The sequence below is a fragment of the Nesoenas mayeri genome (assembly GCF_963082525.1).
Source record: "Nesoenas mayeri genome assembly, chromosome: 2".
Classification (NCBI taxonomy): domain Eukaryota; kingdom Metazoa; phylum Chordata; class Aves; order Columbiformes; family Columbidae; genus Nesoenas; species Nesoenas mayeri.
The window spans coordinates 119,795,367-119,819,069 of NC_137543.1; the positions used below are offsets into that span (position 1 = coordinate 119,795,367).

The window sequence follows — 23,703 nt, forward strand, 5'->3', positions numbered from 1 at the left end:
TCTTTAAAAAGGAAAAAAAAAGACCAGGAGATACAGTAAAAATTATCTTTGAGATTTACAGTAGCTGCAGTTCCAGCTGCTACTAGGGAATCTGTTAGCAATGACAGCCAGATTAGCAATAAGAATGTAAAAGCTTAAAAGAAACAGAAATGGCACCTTTGTAACTGACAATTCTTCTCAAAGCCTCCTAATTTCACAGAAACTAAGTCATGAAAGAAAAGACTCTGCAACAGTTATTGCATGTATGAGCAGTGCTGAATAAACTGGCATCAAAGGAACAACATACTTTTATTACTGTCTCAGACAGACCCAAGAATCTTTATACTTAAAATGTGGTGAAAGGCATCACTGAAACAGGTACATGAGAAGTATTAGCAAGACTAAGCTGGAACTCATATATTTACCTAAAGAACAAAATGAGTTCTGCAACTGTTGGGAGGTTAAATAACTTACAGGTAGTATATTCAAAAGAAAATATTACCTTGAAATATTTTATTTGAAATAGCCCACAAGCTAGCAAAAAGATAATTAAAATCCAACATGAATTTATCAAGATTAAATACCTTTACAGGTAGTATATTTAAATGAAAATGTTACCTTGTTGGAATCTCCTCAAAATAAAAGAGGAAATGTAATTCCTCTAATTTCACTAATCACACCCAAATTCCATTGAATGGGCTCTACAGTGTTATTTATTGATTTAATTATGTTTGATGTGTAAATATAATAGACCAAAATACTTCTATTTTCTCCAGCTAATTATAAGACAATAAGCCTCTAAACTGGCTCACAGATGTTAATAAGAAATTAAATTGGTTTGTTGATTCATAACATTGATTGTTAATCCTGCACTCATGCTTATCAATTATTTTTTCTTGTCTTATTTTCAACAAAAACCTTTCACACAGATAAGTGTCTATTTGGAGCATACAAAAATATACAGTAAAACAGAAGCAAAAAGTGAAAGACTTGTGGAAAAAAAAAAACCATTATATGATCTGAATATCCATAGGTAAAAAACAGGTATTTTTTCATGGCTTGTTTTTCCTATTTCTGTTCACTGTTACCATTCCTAGGAATAGAAAGGCTGTGAAAAGATTTAATGCTGTAATTCGTTATTATCTTTAGCCACAGCTTTGCAATGACAAGCAGCCCTAAAATTGCTTACCTGCAAAGCCTTTGAAAGTTTTTCTGCTGCTGTATGTAAAAGTCCTCATTGAGTTATCATTACATTCCTTCACCAAACCCACAGTTTCAGCTCCCAGCAACAGCCTTAAGTGGGAAGCTCCAACTAGATAAATATTTTCTTCTCCATTTTCTGTGCCCAATGGTTTAACCAGCAGTTGTGCACCTTTAAATTACAAAAATGCAAAATAAGGAAGCAAAAAAATTAAAAAATTATGTCTCAAGAACTTAGAATTTAGCATCCATAATACTGGATCTAGTTATCAGGAGCACTGAAGCTGCATCTTTTTAAGGGTACGAAGAATTAAGGCTTCAACAGCATCCGACATGTGGTGTTCAGAATCTTGCTGGGTCACTCCTGATTTAGCTCTGCTCCTGTGGAACTGCTCACAGACAGTGAACCGGAACAATGTGGACAATCTGGATCTACTGCTGCCACGCTCACATCACACAAGCAACCAGTGCTTCTGCAAACAGTTCCACTTGTTTTAAGGAGACTAGACTTTTTAAGCAGACATATCCTTGACTCCTCTAACAAAGGCTTGAAAGGAAGTTTGTAGTCACAAAACCAAACACCACTGAAATATTACTGATCACAAGACATAAGCCAAAACAGCCATAAATAATGCCTTTCTAAAAGGTCTATGGAATTACAAATCAATTAGCCTAAATTCAATTCCTTGAAGTATATTGAAAAAAGTAATGAAATATTGTATTTGAAAGAGCCTACAAGCTAGCAAAAAGATCATTAAAATCCAACATGAATTTATCAAGATTAAATTGCTTCCTGCTAACTTCACTTTGTTCTACAACATGGTACAAGTCTTGTGCATAGGATAGGAGATGTGATGCATCTTTATTTTGGCAAGGCTTACAACATTCTCATAAGCAACAAGAGAAACATGCTCTGGACAATTAATGTAAAAACTGATGTCAAAACTATGTTGACAGACAGGTTATCAGGGTGTCACCACAAAATTTGAAGGATTCTAGAGTTCAACAGTTATGTGACTTTAAACCAATATTTTCATTAATAACTGGGTTAACAGGGTTCAGTTATTACATTTACATGACACTAGCAAGAAGCTCTACACTTACAGAAAATTAAGAACCTTTGAAAATGTGAAACAGGGTGGGATTGGCTAAACAACAATTAAAATACAAATTACCTGAAAAACTCATTTTCTGTATATCTTCATATTTTTATGACAGTAAATTCAATTTCAAAGTGTTACAGAAGGTCATACTGTACTCACCTCCGTTTGCTTTTTTGTCCACAATTCGTTTGGTGAACCATTCTCTGGTTTCCTCTTTGGTGCCTTTTGCAAGCTCAATTACTACCAGAGGCCTGAAGTTAGGCTCAACAGTATCCAAGAAAGACCAGCTTTCTGACATCTTTAGAGAGCTTGCTAAGTACAAAACCAAAACAAAAAAGTTAAAAAAAATCTGGTATCAATCAAAAACCCACAAAACTTTACTACAGTGAGTTACATATGTCTGTGCTTAGCAAAGTGGCAGGTGCCCATTGAAAACAGCAGTTTGAGTAACCTCTCCACTTGTCACTTGGTAAGTTGCTACCAGTCTTTGGTGGCATTTATGTCCAGCTCTCTAAGTAAGAAAATTGTTGTTGCTATGTATAGCATAGTAGTAGTGATAAGAAAGTAAATAAATAAATTAAAGCAAAGTAATAAGAAGAAACTATCATCTAACAACAGCTTGCAACTTCCTATAGTGTTATTTGTCAGCAAATGAAAATATTAGCAGAGGAGAATATTAGTCAAACAGATATCTAAAACCAATAACCTTTTCCAGTTAAGAGTGTGCACGTTATATATTTATGGAGGAACCTTCTCAGTTAATCTTGTGAACCTTCAATCATACCAAGGAAACTTATACCACCTTGGATATGTCAGCAGGACACCTATCATATAGATAGGCAAATTATGCACAAAGCAATTAAATGACTTGTTGAAAGACCAAGTGTTCTGTGCAAAGGCCAGCTGCAAAGTCTTGAGCATCAGCATAGCTTTATAGGTAAATAAACCAAACGATCTAAGTGAACCTTGACAGAATCATTTAGATTGGAAAAAAGATCATCGAGTCCAACTGTTAACCTAACACTGCCAAGTCCACCACTAAACCTTGTCCCTAAGCACCACACCTACACATCTATTAAACACCTCCAGGGATGGTGACTCCACCACTTCCCTGGGCAGCCTGTTCCAGTGCCTGACAACCCCTTCTGCGAATAAGCTTTTCCTAATATTCAATCTAAACCTCCTCTGGTGCAACTTCAGGTCATTTCCTCTCGTCCTATCGTTTGTTACTCAGGAGACGAACACTCTCCATGCTACAACCTCCTTTCAGGTAGTTGCACAGAGTGATAAAGCCTACCTTCAGCCTCCTCTTCTCCAGACTAAACAGCCCCAGTTCCTTCAGCCACTCCTCTTAAGTCTTGTTGATCTTGTGCCTCCATCTTTTACATAAGTAATTCCACGGGGATCATTATATCACGCTTCATAAAGCAACTTAAGAGGTGTTGATATAAAAAGATAAATGGGGTACCTAACCTACTCAGTTTAAAAAAAAAAAACAAAACATATATATATATATATAAAAACCCAACCAAAACCTATCACAGGCTGAATTTACTGAATTTAAAATTGAGAGGAAGGTTTGAGGTTGTTGGTTGGTTGTCTGTTTTCTGCTAATGACTTCACTGAAGAAAGGATTTTACCAACTGTCAAGTGTTTTGCCCCTTCCTGTTCAAAGACTGAAATGACTTAATTTCTAAGTTGCTCTCAGGATGCAGCTCAGCTTTTATGACAGTTATGCTTGTGTGATGCACAGGAAAATCACAATCTCCAGTATTTCACATAAATTATGCTACAAAATACCATGATACTGTAAACACATTCATATAATAATAAACAAGTCTATTTGCTTTTGACTGGAAAAAAACCCTTTCAAGCCAAATTTCAGTGCAGCCTTCATTAGTTTCACTTGCCAGTTCACATGCACACAACTTTGGAATGTTGAGATCTACAGCTCTGAATCCAAGTATGCATGACTTTAAAAGTATTTAAAGACATTTTAGACACAAATCTGCGCAAGCAGACTGAGTCAGACAAAGGAAAACATAATCTGCAATTAGGTACTGTAACTGTGATTGTCAACTGACTGCACTGTCTTGACAAGTCACTCCACCTTATTGCATCCCTTTCCACAAGTTTTATTTAAAAAAAATAAAAAGATAATGCCTGTCAACATTTTGCACATTGGAACTTCAATGGAATTTAAAGAATGAAGAGCACTAGATAGTTATTGCAAGTTAACTCTATCACCTTAGAGACCAGTTATCTTTTAAAAACAGCCTTTGTATAAACAGCACGCTACTCAGTAAACTTGACTCCCGTAATTTATTCAAAATCACTGTGCTTGGCATGGTGACTACGATTTGTTATTTTTAGGCTTATTACTACTGAAAACTAGAACAGGGTTTAACCAGTCTTCCAACCTGAGCTTGTGACTTCCTACACCACAGAGTAGCCAGTTCAATGCCTGTCACGGACCCAGGGGGATGTACCTTGGCCTCTTCTTTCATATCTCTGCACAGTGTCACTTACGACACATCCATAAGCATGGGGAACAGAGACAAAAGGAATTATGGCCTCTACAATCCGCTGCCCAGTCACGGAGCCGCTGGGTGGCTGCCCAGGGCAGTCTCCGAGCCCGCGCACCCCTCAGGGCGGAGGGAGCTGCGGCACACACGCTGCGCGGGTGCCACGCAGCCCGGCGTCCCCGGCCAGCCGACAGCGGCGGCGCTCCTCGCCGTGACCGCTTTGAGGCGACTCATAACGTCCGCTGCCAGGCTGCCCCTTGCTCTCCTTTTACAGCAACCGGCCGAGCGGACCGCTTAGAGGGCCGGGCGGCGCCCCCTCAGTGACCGGCTCCCTCAGGCCAGGCCGCGCTCCGCCGCTGCCTCAGAACGCACCGCGGCCGCACGAGGCGGGCACGAGCCCGCGGGGCGCACGAGGCGGGCACGAGTCCGAGCGCAGCTCCGCGCCGGCGGGGGTGGGGGGAGGGTGCCCAGAGCTGCGGCGGGCACCGCGGCCGGAACAGGCCAGCTACCACAGCTGAGCCGGTTCCAAGCCCGGCCCTGAGCCTCCGAGCCCGGCACCTTCCCTATCCTGGTGAGCGTGCCGGTGCGGTGAGGGGCGGCTGGGCGCTGGCTCCGCGCCACGGCGGGGAACGCCGGGGTGGGCGGGCAGGGGGAGGCTCCTCCCCTAACGGCGAGAGCCCCTTCCCGTTGGGTGACGCCCACCCACTCCCCCACTCACCGCCGGCTGCCGGCTCCATATCCGCAGGGCAGGGCGGGAGGCGGGCCGCGGCCGCAGGCAGCCCGGCGCGGGCAGGAGGCGCGCCGGGGTGACCCAACGTGCCACCGCCCCGCGGCTGCCGCTGGCCACGCCCCTCCGCCTCGTGGCCACGCCCTCCGCCTTATGGCCATGCCCTTCAGCTCGTGGCCACGCCCCCCGGGTGCTCGCCTCCTACCATTGGCCGAGGGCGGTGTTGCCCCGCCCCGTTCACGTGCTAGCTGGGCAAGCGCGAGAATGCGGAGGCGGGGCTTCGAGCGTTGGCGGGGTCCCTGGCGGAGTAGGGTGGCGGGGTGTGTCTGTCCCTTGTGTCATAATGCTTTCAAAATTGTTTTATTACAGTGTTTTATCTGCACTGTTGTGGCCCGCGAGCTGTTGCTTCATCCTTTTTTTATTGCATGTTTCCCTTGTTCCTGTCAGGCCAAATCTCCTTCTGGAGCTTGACCTAAAACCCCCACACTTCAGCTGGGTTAGTTTTATGTCTGAGCATCACCTTCTACATGTAAAAGAGGACATTTTTGCACTTTGATGCCAAGACTTTTGTAGAGCCTAAATTTACACATCCATTTGTAGCCAAGAAGAGCAAAATGTGACTGCAGAATGGGGATGGCCGTGGGGAGCTCGTGGAATTTTTTTATTTTTTTTTAAACTAGGTTCTCCAAATATTTTTTGTGTAGGACAATATTAGGACGTTCAGTATTTCTTACCCATTAGTTGGACCTACAGATGCGAACAGTGCATACAGATCCAAAATGATTACAGAAACTGCCCCTCACAGTTTCAGAGGCACTGGCTGGGAGTTGCAGAGTGGTTTTGCTTGTGGTTTCTGCCAAGTAAGCATGCTGCATGTTGCCCAACAGCAAATGGCTCTGAGCTATTAAGAGTGGATTCATAATGGCTTGCCAGCTGGGACTCACACAAACCAGTTGGACCCAAGGCAACTTCATTTCGGGTTATCCACTGGAACTGGGGACTGCCCACAGGAAAGAGCCCCTCAGCCTTAAGAGTTTTTTTGGAGCCAATGTAAAGGCCCTATACAAAAACAGCTGCCAGAGGGTAAGCTTATCCTTCCTCTAGCATCTGGCTATACTTCAACATGCACATTTCATCATATTTGGAAATAGTGATTTAAGATTTGTAGATTTTACAGTGAAAAGTTTGGGTTGTATTCTATAGCCAGTATAAAATACGGGTTTCTGTGATGAGTTTTTCTTTTATAGCAGATAAAACAGTGAGGGACTAGGGCAGCCCCAAAAATGGAGAAATGTGAGTACTTGAAATTCAGGTACTACAGACTTCAGTGGAGAGTTGCAGACAGTCTGTACCAGCTAGTTTGGGCAGAATGTATTAGTCAGATTTCTTAAACTGTGTCTCACTCTTGTCCAGTTCCCAGTGGCCTAACCATATAGTTATTCACCTCTGAGTATCTCTGACTGTGAAAACTCTCAGATTCTGAAGAGATAATACAGCAATAACAGATATGGGTTTAACAAAAGGGGTTTTTAGATACACTTTATTCTTACGCATGTTGGAAGTCTCCAGTTATGATGCATCTTGTGAGTATCCACAATGTCTTCATTGGCTTTGGTCTCTGTCTTTTAGGAGCCTTCTGCCCTCTTGGCCTGACATCTTCATTCTGCTTGTGGTTTACAAAAAATCCTTTTAAAACAATCTCTGACACCTTCTGAGCTTTCAGTGGAGACTTGCCATTATCCAACTACTTTGGCCTGACACAAAGAGTCATTCAAGATCAACGTCTGTTCCAGTATCAAATTCATTCTTCTACTAGATAGTGTCATTTAATGTCAATATTCCTTGATGGGACTGTCACATTTCCTCAATATATTCTATCCACTAGGTGTCACATTTTTGCTATGCAATGAATTCTTAACTCTTACACTCTCAATTTCTTTCTAAAAGGTTTGCATTTTGCTAGCCATGCATAAAGGTTAGCACATAATCCAATGTTCACAAAAGAAAAATAGGATTCATATGTAGATGGTGGATGCATCTACAAAGATCTGCGTACAGATATACTGCTGGTGCAGTGGAAACAGTCTCACTATGACAGCAAAACTAAGTAGCTTATGCAAAACAGTGTTGTAGTGACTAGAAATTTTCCATTAAGAGGGTTAGCTAATTTAAAAATGGATCAGGTCTGCCCACCCTAAATTGCAAACTGCACTATCATTGTAGCTAAATATAAATCCTGAGCTTGTATCCATTTGTGACTGTAGTCCAGTCTTGTGGTTCTGTTAGCCAATTATAAACATTTTCATGGTCTGTCTCTGTCAGTCACAATGCAGACTGTACCCAGAGCATAATAAATTAACTGTAGTAAGGCAGGGGTTAAAATAAAATAAAATAAAATAAAATTAAATTAAATTTTAAAAAAAAAAAAGAGAGAGAAAAAAAAAAGAATCTGTCAAAATTTCAAGAGCAGAGGATTTTTTTATTCAGTGGTTAACTCTCTTCTCCCTGGACTAATGACTACTACAGTACTTAACTAAATTAACAAGCCACTAACCTGCTGTGAACTGACATTCTCTTTTACACCTGTTTGAAACTCAGCTCACATTTTGGGTATAGTTCAATAGCTAGCTTAGCCCATCCAGCATCTCATTGCTACTAAAAGGGTGAGATCCAACTCCCAGTCCACCATTACCATTTTCCTCTCCTTGTGCCCTCATTGTGAGCTCTAAGGCTCTGGCCCAGGCTTGCACCAGCTCTGGCACTGACCACATCCTTCTCCGAGACCATTCAGATTACGAGCTCCACAGAAAACTACCCTGTTTTGGCTGGTTTTGTTTTGTTCTATTTTAGTGATTTAAAGAAACTCAGAGAAAGGCAATATAAGATCAAGAGCTGGCACAAGGTAAGCACCTTTTGATAGAGCAAACGTTATTAATTCAAATGCACATAGACATACAGATGTATGGCAACTTACATTATATAGTCACATAAATGAGATTAATATTGGCTCTTATCTGGAGTCACACATAATAGTAATCATTTTCTTAAGATTTACCTTTACCTAGGTTTTGAGGCATATTGGAGCATTGTGTTATCGTAAAATTAAGGAGCAATTAACAGTAAAATATTCTTTTCATTCACAAGCTGACGACATATTGGTTTGAGGGTAAAAATGATTATGGGGAACCTAAAGTTTACGGCTAACATATTAATTTCATTAAAATGTTTGTCACTAATTTTAAGTTGATATATTTGTCAGAGTAAGATATGTGAAGTGACATTTTACCAATCTTCAATTGTGGTTTTGATCAGATTATGCAAGATTATAGACGATCTTTCCAACAGTGTAATAAACGTTACTAAAATGTTTTTACATTCCTGCAAATGGAGGGGAAATTATTTTTGAGTCACGCCTGGCATAATTTTTACATCCTGCCAGGAATTTTCACATAAGGGTGTTCAGGCAGTCCAAGCATTGCTGGTGTCAAAATGTGCAAGCTTTGATTCATAAACACTAAGCAATAAAGCTGATCAGTTTTAATCTGTAAGGAACAAGAAAGACTCATCTCTTCCATTTCACACTGTGTCTAGCTGATTGGAAACATCTAGTTTTATCTCAGGTATCTATTTCCAAATTAGGTCATTAAAAAGCAGAAAACCCTGCCCTTTCAAACAAAACAGAAACAGCATAAAAAGAAGAAGGTCAGCCTGCCTAAGCCCAGAAGAGGTGAGAGAAACCACTCTCAAATTATTATCCAGAAGAAGCAAGTAAAAGGTAGAACACCTGCATAAGACATTAATCATAATTTATACATGAATTGAAGGAAAGTGAATTAGAAGTCATCAAGGCCAACAGCATCCTGGCTTGTATCAGAAATAGTGTGCCCAGCAGGACCAGGGAAGTGACTGTCCCACTGTACTCAGCAGGGAGACCTTATCACTCTCTACAACTACCTGAAAGGAGGTTGTAGCAAGGCAGGTGTTGGTCTCTTCTCCCAAGTAAAAAGTGGTAGGACGAGAGGAAATGGCCTCATGTTGCACCAGAGTAGGTTTAGATTGGATATTAGGAACAACTTCACCAAAAGGGTTGTCAGGCTGTCCTGGTTTTGTTAAAAAACAAGTTTCTCTTTTAGTGAATTTGCCTGTCAGCTAAAGCTTTCATATTACCTGCATTTTCCTGGAAAACCAGATACGTGTTTTGGTAAACACAGCAATGGAATGCGAAGTTATGATAACAATTGATGCACATCTCACGAGAGGGGCAACGAGAAACAGGTGACCAAGGAACTGATCAACTGAGTATAACATCCCATTCACATGAATACTTCATATAAAAATGAGAGATCACGAGGATCTCGTCCCTCTCCTTCTTTTCCTTTTGCTTATGGACAACATTAGGAGAGGACCTTGCTAGTCGTCCCTGCGAACTGAGGCCTAGTGACAGACTGAATCCAGCTCCAATTGGCTGCAGAATCCAATCCAGGATTTCAGGTGCTGACTCTGCAGTTGTTGGGACTTTCAAGATTGATTTTGTATATTTTGTATTATTTTCTCTATTCTTATTAGTAGCATTAGTACAACATTTTTAATTTTTCCAACTCTCTTCTCTCTGTCCTTCTTTCCCTCCCGATTGCCTTTCCTTAGTGGGAAGGGGGGAGAGGGAGGGGCTGAAGGGAGAAGCGGAGGGAGAGGGCGTTAACAATACATCTGCGACAGTTTTATTGTCACCCTGCAATCAAAACCCTCAACACAGGCTTTGGAACAGGCTGCCCAGGGAAGTGGTTGAGTGACCATCCCTGGAGGTATTTAAAAGATATGCAGATGTGGCACTTAGGGACATGGTTTAGTTTTGGACTTGGCAGTGCTAGGTAACAGTTGGACTCGATCTTAAAGGTCTTTTGCAACCTAAACAATTCTACAATTCTATGATTCAAAGTTCATTCCATCTGGGGAGAACATGCTTGGTTTGTTAGTCTATGGCTAGCAACAATACTGCACAGTCAATTAGTTAATTGCTATGAGTTATTAGCAGAATTTTACATGTTCTAACAAAACATGCAGAGACTGGATTCATCAGTAGCCATGTTGCTGTGACTGGGGCTGTGCCTCACAGAGGTGCCTGACTGCAGCATCTGATGCAGCCTTTCAGTAGATTGTGTTTTTCAAAGAGCTGTTTTAATAATACCTCTGCCCAGATTTCAGAAATGATGGAATATTATGCTAACTTCTAGCTAGCCTGCTAAATTATGATCATAGCAGAAAGAGCTTAATGAAGGTTTGGGAGAGACAAGTTTAGGAATTTAGCATTCCAGCCACTACCTTCAAAGCAACATTCACTGAGATAAAGACGTGATAAATCCCCTTGCGGTTCTGCTCAGAGGGCTCTGAATTATGAATGGGGATGTTTGTAGGAGACCTGAAGAAGTTAATTATTTCAGTTATCTTTCACCCCTTATGCCTGAATTCAGCTGCTGTTCAGCTGCTGGGCAACTGCAGCATGAGGCTTTAAGGCAAACCAAAATTAGAGACCAGAAATACTATCAGCCCTTCCAAACTACATCAGATGTGCACATGGGGTTTTTATTGTGCTTCATAAAATATTTCATGTGTTCTTACAAAAAACTTCATGAAAGCACCTATATAAAATGCAGATAACACATATTCACTTTATACAGTCCATTTTACTCTAACTTATAAGTAACTTGAAGCATAACTTGGGAGCTGGTCTTTTTGGAACCCTTGGTTATGAAAAGATGAGTTGTGTAAGTTTTTCTAGCTGATCCTTCAAACTGTCATAAAATGATTTCTCTAGGGAAATACATTGGCTTATATAGTTAGGCAAGGGATGCAGCACTGGCATACTGCTGGCAAAACAATCATAGATTTGACAGCTGTCCAACGTTTTAAATCTATAGACTTCACGATCTGTTTTTCTTTCATACAGTATACACTGTTTGGTTGTATGATACATTTGCAGGTCTATATATAATTTCTTTGTTTACTTACCATGCCTTAGTATGAATTGTGCATCTGTTCATGGTGCTGCTTGGAAAATGACAAAACTAGTTAAATCCATTAACTACAGGTATCCTATTTCTGTTAATTGCTGTTTCTGAGAGCCCAAGCTTGTCATCATTGCTGATGTAAGTCTAGTTTACGTATGACATCTGTATACTCAGAAACAGAGCTTCCATTTCATTTTCAGACGACCCCCAATTGATGCATACAGGTATCTACTCATCCAGGACTCCAAAACAGAAATAAAAATGGCAAGCCTTGAATAAATCACTCTTATATTTTTAACCAAAATATAAATGTGTTAACTGGACTTTGCAAAATTATGGAACTTGGCCCCTTAGAAACCACCAACACCAAGAACAAAATATTGAACTCATGAAAAATAGTCTCAACTGAAATAATCCATGAAACACTGCAAAGCCATCACCAAAGTAATATTAGCTCTTAAACGGGATGAGTCAAAAGAGGAAGTATTTTGCTTGTGACCTCTTCTACAGGGCTGGCAAGCACTGTGCTGACGGAACAAGGAGGTATGCATATGCTACTGTTAAGAGACTGCATGTGCTGATCTAGTTCAACATGTACTTTTGGTATCTAGTTCCTTCTTGAACGTAAAGTCTGGTACAGTTTTTTACCATCTGAGTCCACATGGGTCCCAGTGCTGTCATCAGATGTTCAGAGCATAGGGTAATAAAGATACATGGTATATTCTCCCAGTTCAGGGCAACGCGAGACACGCTCCGTGAAACTGAGAAAATGTTTAACCTGACCTGTCTGCTATAGTCACACATTTAGAAATACCAGAGACATAATGTTTGTAAACTTAAAGAAATTTTCTACAAAGTCTGACTTATTAGAGACTAGTGTATTATCTTTGATTAATATCAAGTGGTCCACTTAAAATTTAGTACTATAAGTCTGTACAGAACATCTTTGATTTAATCAAGACTGTTGAATTTGTCTTTTATTTCTATAATGTATAATTCTATAATCTGATTTGAAGCACACTCAGATGTATCAAACCTGATTTTTAAAAGTCTTTATTTTAGGGAAAATCATCTCCAATCAGCAATTAGAAATGCAATGTGGTAGAAAACAGGAATTCTATTTCTGTTCTCCTCATTGAGTTCCTTCTGAAGCACACATCCAGTGTTTGTCAAAATAGAATGGCAGAAGAGTGTGGTATTTGCCCCATTTTAAGCTGCAGAAAGGACTGCTCCTTTGTGCTAATACTACAGTGAAATAAGCTAAGCAAAACATTAAATTAAAAAAAAGATCCTCTATTCTTAATATCAAATGTCAAGTCAAGTGAAAGTCAAGAAAGATTAACAATTAATATTGCCCTTAAAAATCTTTTTTTTTCTGAGGTATCTAAAGTCACTAAAACCAAAGAACAGAATGCAAGTTCTGTTTGGGGTTTCTTTCTTTTTCAGGAAATATAAAATTGTATTTTGTTTTATGTTATATAACCAAGAGTCTGTATTCACTTCAGTTTTAATAAGAGTGACAGGTATCTGGGTACAGACAATCTCAGTCCAGCCTGTGTGTGAGTGGATATACTTAAAGCTGTATGTGAGTCACAGTGCGTCCTGCTAGTATTGCATGTAAGGCCCTAGAACTCATGGGAACATCGTGCCTTTTATGTTACTGCAGTACTGGGGTGGATGGAGGCCCTACATGAAGATGATGGATGACAGTTTCTCTCTTCTGTGTAGAGCCACACATTGGAGGTGCACGCCCTGGCCATATTGGGCAACGTAGCAAGAACATGCTTTCCCAGAGGTCACATAAAGTAGGCAGGCTCCCTGTGCTGGGACACTTAACGTTGTTGACCAGCAGTGCAGGCAGAGAGCACATTTTTTGGCTGTTGGAGACATCCATAGCTTCTTCCCAGGCACATGAGACTGAAGACTCTGAGGGGAGCTGCAGTACTATACTAATAGCATCAGCTTCCTGTACTACAGCAGGGAACTAGGCGGTGAAGGCTGATGTTGAGATGTGGGAGGATTAAATCTTCTATTGCTTTATTAAATCCACACCTGCAACAGTATTTATGACTCTCACTTAACTGTGAAAGAACTTATCTGCTCTTTCGAACACCCTGGAAATGCTGGGAAGTACTGGGTGACTGTCAGCACTCATTTGCGTTGTCGCTCTGAAGCTGGCAGCTTGCTAACAAAAGCAAGAGTAAGAAGCAGCTAAGCCAGCTTGTCTGAATCGAGATCCCACCTCCACACTAAGTGAGATTGTTTCAGGTGACCACAAGTAGTCACCATGCCAGTGTAAGTGCACAAGTAACACACACAGTCAAGACACTCCCTCGGGCACTTCCAAATGTCTGGGGTTAAAGGCCAAAAGGCTGCCCTTAGTGATATATGATAACTGTATAGAGTCTGTTCTTCACGTGCCAGATAGGTAGGACCTGCTGGAAATAAGGATCTTTGTGTGTCTAGAAATATGAATCTGTGTAACAACTGGTAGACCAGGCTGTTACGGGCCTGTTCCTGCTTCATATGGTTGTGTACTGTGAAACCACTGAGAATGTATGCAGCTGTGGAACTTTATCAATTCAGAGAAGTTTGAAACTCACATTAACCTAGGTTTGGAACACTCCAATCTAAAACATTCTGGATTTGAAACACTGCAATCTAAAACATTCTGGGCATTTAACATTCTTAGAAGCAGGGAGACTGGTAAATGGTGGAACTAGGATAAGTACTGGCAATATTAGATGATGTAATTACAGTACCTCACCCTGACATAGTGTGCTGTAAGGCTATAGATACCAGCATCATCTAGACAGAAGAAAGGCATGTTGTGAATATACTTAAGTTTTCCATATCCCTTGCTTAGGCAACTGTTAGTAAGAGGCAACACTGACTTATCAGATACATTTGATTTTTTCCTTAATCATGAGCAAAGTAATCAAACACAAATCCCTTTCTGACATTTTTAAAGAGGACTTTAAGATTAAAAGATGAAACACATTTTGCCCTCAATGGACAATATTTGTGCCTCATTTAGTTAAACGATCTTTCAGGAGGTCTCAATGTACTCCCGAGATTTTATTGTATGACAAAAGTAACGTTCTGTCATAAATACTAAGAAAAACAACATGATAAGTTTGCAAGAAATGTTAACGTTAATTAAAAAAATGCAGAGCTCTTGTGATAAGATTTAGTATTGTTTGTATAATATTATTTTAATGATTTTCTGATTGACGGACATTTTGCAGATTATTCTAGATATTAATATCTTGTTGGATTTTGTTATACAGATCTGTAATGTTTTGTTATTTTTTTTTAAATCTGTTACATTTAATTGTTGATTTAGTTGCTACACGTCCTTATTCAACTCTCTGAGGGATGCAGTAGGTAATATAGATAGTTCACCAATTTGATGTTTTAATTTTAAAAGCCATGTACATGTATTTGCTATTTTAAATGCATATGTTTGGTACAGGACAATTTCAACAGCATATTGAACATATTGGAATAAGGAGGAAAATGGTAAAGAAATTATAGTTCTTTAAAAGGCCAGAAGAAACAATATCTTAGCATTTAACTGACCTTTATGAAAGTTTCTTCCAAACTAGATACAAAAATTAAGTAAAAATTTAATCAAAGTAATGTATCCAGTACTGTACTGTATAGTGTGGAATCTATTCTTGCATAACTCATGCATACATGATTTTTTAATGTGACTTATTTGTATTGACTCCATTACCTTCAGGCCATGAAACTGAAGTATAGAATTTATATTTGTGGGGCTGTACATCAGTGCTCTGACACATCTAGGTGAGGAGCTGGTTCCCCAGATAGCTTCCTCCACACTTCTGTTACCTGAAGGAGTGTCAGCAAGAGTCTCTCAGGTGACCTTTCAGCTGCCACTCACAGAGTTCATCTGCATCGTCTAGTGCCACTTGACACACCCTTGGGTATCACAGATACCTGCAGAGGCCTGCCAGATACACCACAAGACTGCTGACAGATCTGCAGCTTTCTGAAGTCACAGCTGGAGAACAGGAAAGATAGCAAGTAAAACAGTACTAGACAGCTATGTTAAGCAGCTTATTTAGCTTCTTGCTTCTCTAGTTAGGTGGGCACTTCATTCTTTTTCTTGAGAGAGCAGTGTTCCACATCAGCCTTAAAAGCCTTTGTGTAAGTTCTTTACACAAGAAATTACCCATCAAGAACATTATTATGGAAGCTATTCTCATTTTGATTGTTAACAAGCATATGCATCAATTTTCTTTCACACAGCCTATAGTAATGTGTTCATACAAGTAACATTTGCTAATACTGTTAACAAATGGAACGTCCAAGTACTTAATGCATTTCAGGCATGTGCTTCCACAATGTATCACCATCAATTACTGCTCTCTTCACAGAATTCTAAGTCCTTGATTTCTATTATGTCTACAGCAGTATGAACCATAATGAAACTTTGGGTGTGCCTACAAAGAAAATACACAGTATTAAACACGTCAGTATGGGTACTTAGCCACATAACAGTAAGCATATTGAATGCCTCGTCCAGAATAAACTTTGAAAGTTTTCCCTTTTTTCTCAGAATTCCTCTACATATCCAAAACACCTTACATACCAAAATCAAGATGTGCCTGTAGCATAGGGAAGTATATGTGTGCTATCTTTGATTCAGTTATCATCGTTACAAGTAGTAGTAGTAGTGAAGATGGCCAGACAGCATATTATATAAATCAGAATACAACCCATACAAAAATCTAACAACACACTCTGAACCTTCCTGTTGTACATTTTTTCAGCTTCCCAGCAATCAGTGACCAACGGACTGAGATGGGGTTTATGTCTGGCCAGTATCTTCAATGGCAACCAACACCACCTTGCATTACTCCACCTAAGCCCTTTTTATAGTACTGCCTCCTCAATCTCCAATAGCATCACAGTCCACTATTTCTGTCACATGAAAAACTGCTTCCTTCTGATTTTTTTTCATGTTATATGATGCACAAGATGTTCCTAATTCTTGTATTGTGAGATTATGTGAACGCTTGCTTCTTGTTTACCTTTCTACACCATTCATTGCTTTAAAGATTTTTCTTGTACTGCCTTCCATCATTACTCTTCTAGGCCAAAAATTCTAACCTATTTAACTTATCCACACATGGGAGTTATTCTCTACCTCTGAAAGTCTCTGCCACCCTTCCTTCAAATTTTGTTTTCTAGACTACTGCACCTTTTTCAAAATGGTACAAGCAAAACTCCATAGAGGAGTAAGAATACTTCAGCCCAAATTAAAATGCTTCAGTTTATTCTTCTGTACACTTTTACTAGTCCAGGATTAAAGCAAAAAGATGAATTTATGTAAGGTGATCCAGGAATTAACTTGCAGCTACAGTACACATACAAAAAGGAAATTTAATATCTCCCTGTTTATCTACAAATATTACTGTTCCCATAAATTATGTAGTGATTTGCCTTTGCTCAGCATAATGGTGTCATTTTTGTGACTGGTGGTAAAGCAAAGCAAGAATAGCACACTATTCAATGTTACACAGGATATACTATACATAAAATGACAAATCTGCAATCAAAGACAAAAATCCTGCTGAAACCAAGGTGCAAGATAAACCAAATATATTTAAAAACCTGGAAAAAAAAATCAATAACAATCCATTTGTATTTCCCAAAGCACAAGAAAAAGCAAGATGAAATCAAGTGCCTAACTTGGAAGAGCAAAGTGTATCCAAGCAACAGCATTAAGACTCGAATAGGTCATGTGAAGAGAAGGACTAAATTTATTAATCAAATGTATGTTCAGCAGCAAAGATAAAGAAGTGTTGGTGAAATAACTTCAACATCAAGAAAAATTAAAGAAATTAAAAGATTCCTCATCAGAACATTTTCTGAAGCTGGGAGACATTTGAGGCAAAAGCTCTGCACTTGGTTGCAACAGTGCAACTGAAAAGAAATTCCATGACAATTAATGGAGTTAGATTTCTATGAAACATAAAATAGCACAAAGCAGATTTTGGTCCAGTATTTTGTTTTTACTCACCTTTATCCCAGAAGCTTGGTAAGAGCTTTAGTTGGTTGGGTTTCTATGCACATGCAGATGGAAGTCATGATGTGTTACGAAGTTGGTACAGAAGTACAATGGCAACTTTTACTGACATCACAGGGTCATGCAGGCAGCCATTACGATTTGCTTTTGATCTTAATTAGGTCAATGACAAAACTCCCTGTGGGAATATTAGGGAAGATTAAGAAGAAGGACTGTAAACACACTCAAGTGACTCGTACCTGGTGTGTAGAAAAACACATATACTGTACTAATTGTTGTTTAGTCTTGTGTGCCTGATAAGTCGAACCTCTGTGTTTAGATATCATAGGCCTGTAATAGACATAGAGACACCTTACTGAACATATACTTAAGATTCCTGCCCTGCTGTGGAGAAGATGAAAGCACAGCAGAAAACTACTTCTGTGTGAATCCCTTAGGCAAAACCAGCAGGTCCTCTAGCTCACGGCACTTGTGTCCCCACTTGTGTGCCTCTGCCCAGTGCTGCTTTGAGGTTACCCCTGTTAGCAAAGTAATGAAAATAAATTTACTCTTTGCATTTCATCTGTGGTTTTGTGGTTTTTCCTGCATCCTGCCTATGCCAGCTCACACACTCCCCTCCATCACACAGAATCATGTGCTTAATTTAAGGAAAAGGTGTGACCACAGCTACCACTGGCATCCCATCTGAATCTATCAAGTCAGTTCTGCTGAAGAACTTGTTCACCAAGGAGCTTATCTGGAGGTGTGTGTGACAGCTAGCTGTCTTGAGGTGCAGATGTGGTAACACTGCAAGAATAACTCTGTTCCACAACCAGTTAGGAAAAAAATTATACTGTCTTCCTCTTCGAAGGATTTTTACTCCGTTTCAGAGACTATCTTGTAAAATCCTTGAATGGTCATAGATGTCATTTGTTGTAATAGCAGAGTTTCTGCCACTTCAGATGCACCAGCTCTGCCATTCACAGGAGCCATTTCTTCCATTGCTGAAACAAAGGTTTTTCCACCTTTGGAGAAGCACTGAACTCTGTGAGCACTCCCTGCCCAACATAGAGGCAGATCATGCAGCCATGACAGATAGTAGCTGTGGGACAGCTGAACTGGAACCTCACCTGGAACTAAGAGTCTTGCAGCATCCAGTAAAGGAAAGGGCTGCCTCCACGAGCAGCAGGGTCACTGGTCCTTTCCTCCAACTTAGCTCAAGACTCAGCAGGGGTCCCTGCCTCTAACAGCAGCAGTTCAGCACCGTTCTGTTGCTGTGGGAAGCAGCAGTTCCAAAGCCAGCACTCTGCTAAGTCCTGCGGGAAATACCAGTGTGAGAAAGAGCCCATTCCCTCAGAAGTGATAGCTATTTTCATCCAGAAGGAAAAAAGACTCAAATGCAGCATACATGCTGCCATATACCACAGCACTTTGAACACTAAGATTGCATAAATACATTTTAAATTGTGTAAGTTTCCATAGATTTGCTGTCTTTGGGAGTAGCCATTCATTTTGCCTAGTGTGTACTGCTGAAAATAGTGGGCAGAATTATCTAATCATGCTAAATTTGCCTTTATTTATCAATAACTGACACAGTAAAAAATACTGGCTGAAATCTGGACAGATGTGACAAGGCTGGGGTAGGAACTGAGACAGGTGGTATAAACGGTAGCACTGTGATTTGAACAAATGCAAAGGTTAAGTATAGTTTGGAAGGACAGTGTGTATCTGTGTCATCAGCACCCAGCAAGCAAACAGAAAAAAGAAACACAAAGAGCAAGAGAAGCAACAATTTTATGTCACCAAAGGAAAGTCAAAAGAACAAACTGTAAGCAGACAATGTGCGTCCTATTGTTTGACTCATCCTCTTTTCAGGGAAATAGGATTTTGTGTGCATTTCTTGTAAATAAAAACAGTGCACCACATACATAACTGGGTTCTCTGTCACTGCATTCTTCAATGTAAGTAAAATACTCACAAAGCTGAATCTGGCCAGTGACAGAGGCTACGAACTAGGAAATAACAAGTATTTTAAACTGAGTTCAAGTAGTTACTTATCTTGACATTGCCTTACAACAGTGATCTCGATATTTAAAAGGCCAGACTTCCAAAGAGAGAAGTATTTTCCACTCTTCTGCTATTTACTACTACTGTTTTCTACCAGCTAGAGTCAGTACAAACAACAAATATTTCTTCTTGCCTTATTGAGCCCTAATGATTTATTACCGAATGAGAATGAACAATTTATCTCAAAAGAAGAAACAATTACAAAAATTGTAACCAAATATGTTTACTGACTTTAAACATTGTTTTCAATATCCTTTTCACACATATAAAGCAAAATATTTTACTAGTAAAGGTAATTATTCTTTAGTCATGTTGTATACATAAATAACTGGGACTCAACATGACTAGAAAACTATCAGTTATTTTTATGAATCTAGTTGAAAACATTAAGAATTTATTCTTTTATTTCAAGGATAGACAAGTATTAAAAAACATATTTTTAACAAAAAAAGAGCTTGCAGTAGGAAATTATTTCTCAAGAGTAATGACTGGAAATGTTGAGGTTCAGAGCTTACCAGATATCAAGTACAATACCCACAAGACACTTCCTGTATTTACCCATGGCAGATGTTTAGAGACTGTTGACCAGTTGTGTATTGCAACATAAGCTTTAAGGTTAAAAAAAAAAAAAAAATATATATATATATATGGTTTTATGTAAAAAGAAAATTCCAAAGCATTGCACAAGTTTTGATTTACAACCAACAGGGTTAGGATGAGATCAGGATTATGCCACAGAAGCTGGACTGTGTTTCATAGGTAAATTAACCTAACTAGGAGCAGGATTATGAGGAGAATTTTTTGGGGTTGAAACCTTCAGCTAGTACCAAGCGGTAGTCCAGGACATGAGATAGAACAAGGAGTGTACTGGTGGAAAGGATGCACGTTTTATCAAGGCCTTTTGTGACAGGACAAGGGGCAATGGTTTCAAACTGAAAAAAGATAGATTTAGATTTGAGATAGGAAATAATTTTTTTTACAATGAAGGTGGTGAGACACTGGAACAGGTTGCCCAGAGAAGCAATGCCCCATCATTGGAAGTGTTCAAGGCCAGGCTGGACATGGCTTTGAGCTACCTGATTTAGTAAAAGATGCCCCTGCTTATTACAGGGCAGTTATACTAGGTGACCTTTAAAGGTCCCTTCCAACCCAAACAGTTCTATGATTCTCTGACATGAGCAACAACAGAAACATAGGCCTGAGGGGTCCTCAGAAAGTCATTTTAACAGCCTCTCTGCCTCCAAGCAGCTCAACTACACGTGCTAAATTTCTCTATTAGGAAGAACTTTAAATATGCTACGAGGAAGTTGAAGAGAGACTTGACGTAAATTTGAAAATACCTGACTTAAATATTCTACCCTTTACTTAACTGAGGCTAATGCAATAGTTTCCATATTTTACTGATCTTTTGAAGTGAAGTCTTGAAGGTACTGCCTTCCTGACACCTTTTATTTTCTGAAGAAACAAGTTTTCTTACTTTATAGTTAGAGAAGCCTTTCTACTTCATACAATTAGTGGGCTTCTAGAGTGATGTGGGGTTTTTATTTTGCTTGCTGTTGCATTTCATTTCTGATTTTGTTCCTACATGCTTCCGTTATACTTTTATTCTCAACCCTAATAGCCTAACCTGCTTTCTGCTTCCCCATAGGTTTGTTTCTTCAGTTTGAGTCAATTAGCCAAGCTGGTGTCTAGCTGGTGTCTACTGCTGCTGACTAGAAGAGCCTCATTGCTCTGTGTGGACTTCTCCAGAAAGCCTGGAAGTCTCATCTGCCTGCAGCTTGTGTGTTCATGTAGGTATGCACACTTACAGCTGAGGAAGAAAAAACAGAAGGTTGTGCCACAGGGACACTGCTTAGATTACACTCCCTGCTTCATACAGCAGAACATCTCATCAGCACATACGACCCAAGCAGACAGAGTCACAAGACCCTTGATGGGAGTACCCTTCCACCCACCTAAAAACATGAGGCCCTGTCTCTCCCCAGCCACTCCTGTATCCAGGAAGGAATTTCAGGTTAATCATGTGAGTCACATACTCTGGAACAGCCAAGTATGACAAGATGGAATTTCTAGTTAGCAATGCAGCCTGTCATGGCCTCAGCTGCTGCTGGTACTCACATATTAATCATGCTGTATCTAGGCACCACTCTTTGCAGTTCACTTGCTCCTTGGAGCATTTAAACTTCTCTTGGCCTCCCCATAGCTGACTCTTGCACACAATTACTCAATTTCCTACTGCAATTGCTGTGGGTGCCATTTCAAAATGGTGCTATAGGGGCTCTGAATGCAAACCTGTTCTGAGATGTTGTAAACAACAGCTCAGTCAGGACTGCTATTTATTTTGCTTACCTGACATGACCCTGGTGAAATAACCAGAAAAACTTTTCTTACAGCTCTCCTCAACTGCACCTCTTTTGCTCAAGTGCCAGGCTCACAGAATCTCATTTGCCCCAGCCATCCACTCCAGGACTGTCCCCTCACAGTCACAGCCACAATGTCATAGGTTTCCCAGTCCACAGACAGCCTGCTCCCAGAGCAGAACCAGACATGAGTCTTGGTAGGGGGACAAGAAAGCTTGCCGTTCTGCACTGCAAGAATGTGAAAGGCCAAGAGGCTGAGACACAATTGTTTCCCTATGCAGGGCAGGCCTCAGGCACAAGTACCACAGCAAAACACTAGCCTTACTTGAAGGAGGGTCTCCCATGTCACCAACATCCCTCACAGCTTCCAGGACTTTGGGTATCTATAGAAATAGCCTCCTTATGCTCACCAGAGGCAGAGACATGTTCGTTGGAAGATGTTGGCAAAGTCATTTGAAGGAGGACCTCCAAGTAGCTAAACACTTCCTGGTCAATCTATACTGATTTTAAACTCTTTTCCCACACTCAGATATGTCTAGGAACCAGGGAAACAGAGTAGTCACATTAGGAATTAGCAAGCACGCTGCTCAGGCCTAGCCAACAGCAAGTAGAAACACCTGCAGCTCCAGTCCCTGAGGCAGCTGACAAATGTTAGGCTTTTCCCCTTAAGAAGCATGGCAGATAAGCCAAGTCCTCCAGTGACAGCAAGGCATGGATAGGAGCTCCCAGAGACATCTTGTGATAGCTTCAAGGTCCTCTTGCCAGCATGTAACCTTTTCCCCTCACTGTACATACCTGGCCAGGTCAAACTTCTAAGATTTTTGCTCGGGCTGATTTTAACAAGCTATTGGTGATGCAGTTTGGAAAAGCAGTTTACTAAGTACATCGTGGTAAACACTATTGCCCTCTTTTTGTACTTAAGTCACAAGCTCTAGCTGACAAATAGCTACTTCTGTTGGATTGAAAGTAGGATCACAAGCATAGTGCATATAATACAGAAATTCTGTGTATTTGAAGAATATTGGCATAGACAATATCACAACTCTAAATGTTAAATGGCTAAGAACAATTATACTTACTGAGAACTGACCTCTAACACAGATAGTCTCAAATTTACCATGCAAAATCCAAAGTAAGCAAGATGGCTTTGACACTCAAACTTTTGTGATGTCATCTGGAGTCTTTCTCTAGCTTGGAGACAGATTTTTTTAAAATCTTAGTCCAGAAAAAAGGGGACTTGTGAGGTGAGCTGGATTGCTTTTCTTCTCCCAGCAAAGGGAACTTGCTTTTTCTTCTGATGCCAGCAGGAAAAGATGTTTGCCCTGAAAAAAAAGTTACCAAAGGAAGCTGTAAGAATAACAACAAAGCAAGGAGACATCTGTTGGTTTTGGTTGTTTTTAAATTATTTTATAACTGTGAGAAAGTCTTTCTGTTTTAACCTTATCTACGTTACATGGTGGGATCTGAAAATAAAATTCTGGCTTATAACAGCAACAGTGAGTAACATACCTCTTATTAAAGAGGATGGCATTAAACTAATTCAAGAAAGAAGGCCAGATACAACTCCCAATAAACATGAAGACAAAGAAGTGAGAGATCAAACAGTGTCATGGACCTTTCCTTTAGAGTCAGAGACATTTTCAGTGTCCAGAAATTTCTCTGAAATAAAAAAATGGAAAACCTCATATAAACTATTTGCT

General features: G+C 40.0%; 1 protein-coding gene across 1 annotated transcript in view; it reads right to left on the reverse strand.

Moving 5' to 3' along the window:
- ANO10 (anoctamin 10) overlaps positions 1-2,698 on the reverse strand; it is a gene marked incomplete at its 3' end in the record, with an annotated part of 122,168 nt that extends 119,470 nt beyond the window's left edge. Inside the window, exons 1-2 of the mRNA XM_080339940.1 lie at positions 2,442-2,698; positions 1,169-1,351 (exon numbers count right to left, since the gene is read on the reverse strand). Coding sequence (XP_080196066.1) covers positions 1,169-1,351; positions 2,442-2,580 — 322 coding nt within the window. The 5' untranslated portion in view covers positions 2,581-2,698. The remainder of the gene's footprint in view (positions 1-1,168; positions 1,352-2,441) is intronic.
- Between the last annotated feature and the right edge of the window lie 21,005 nt (positions 2,699-23,703).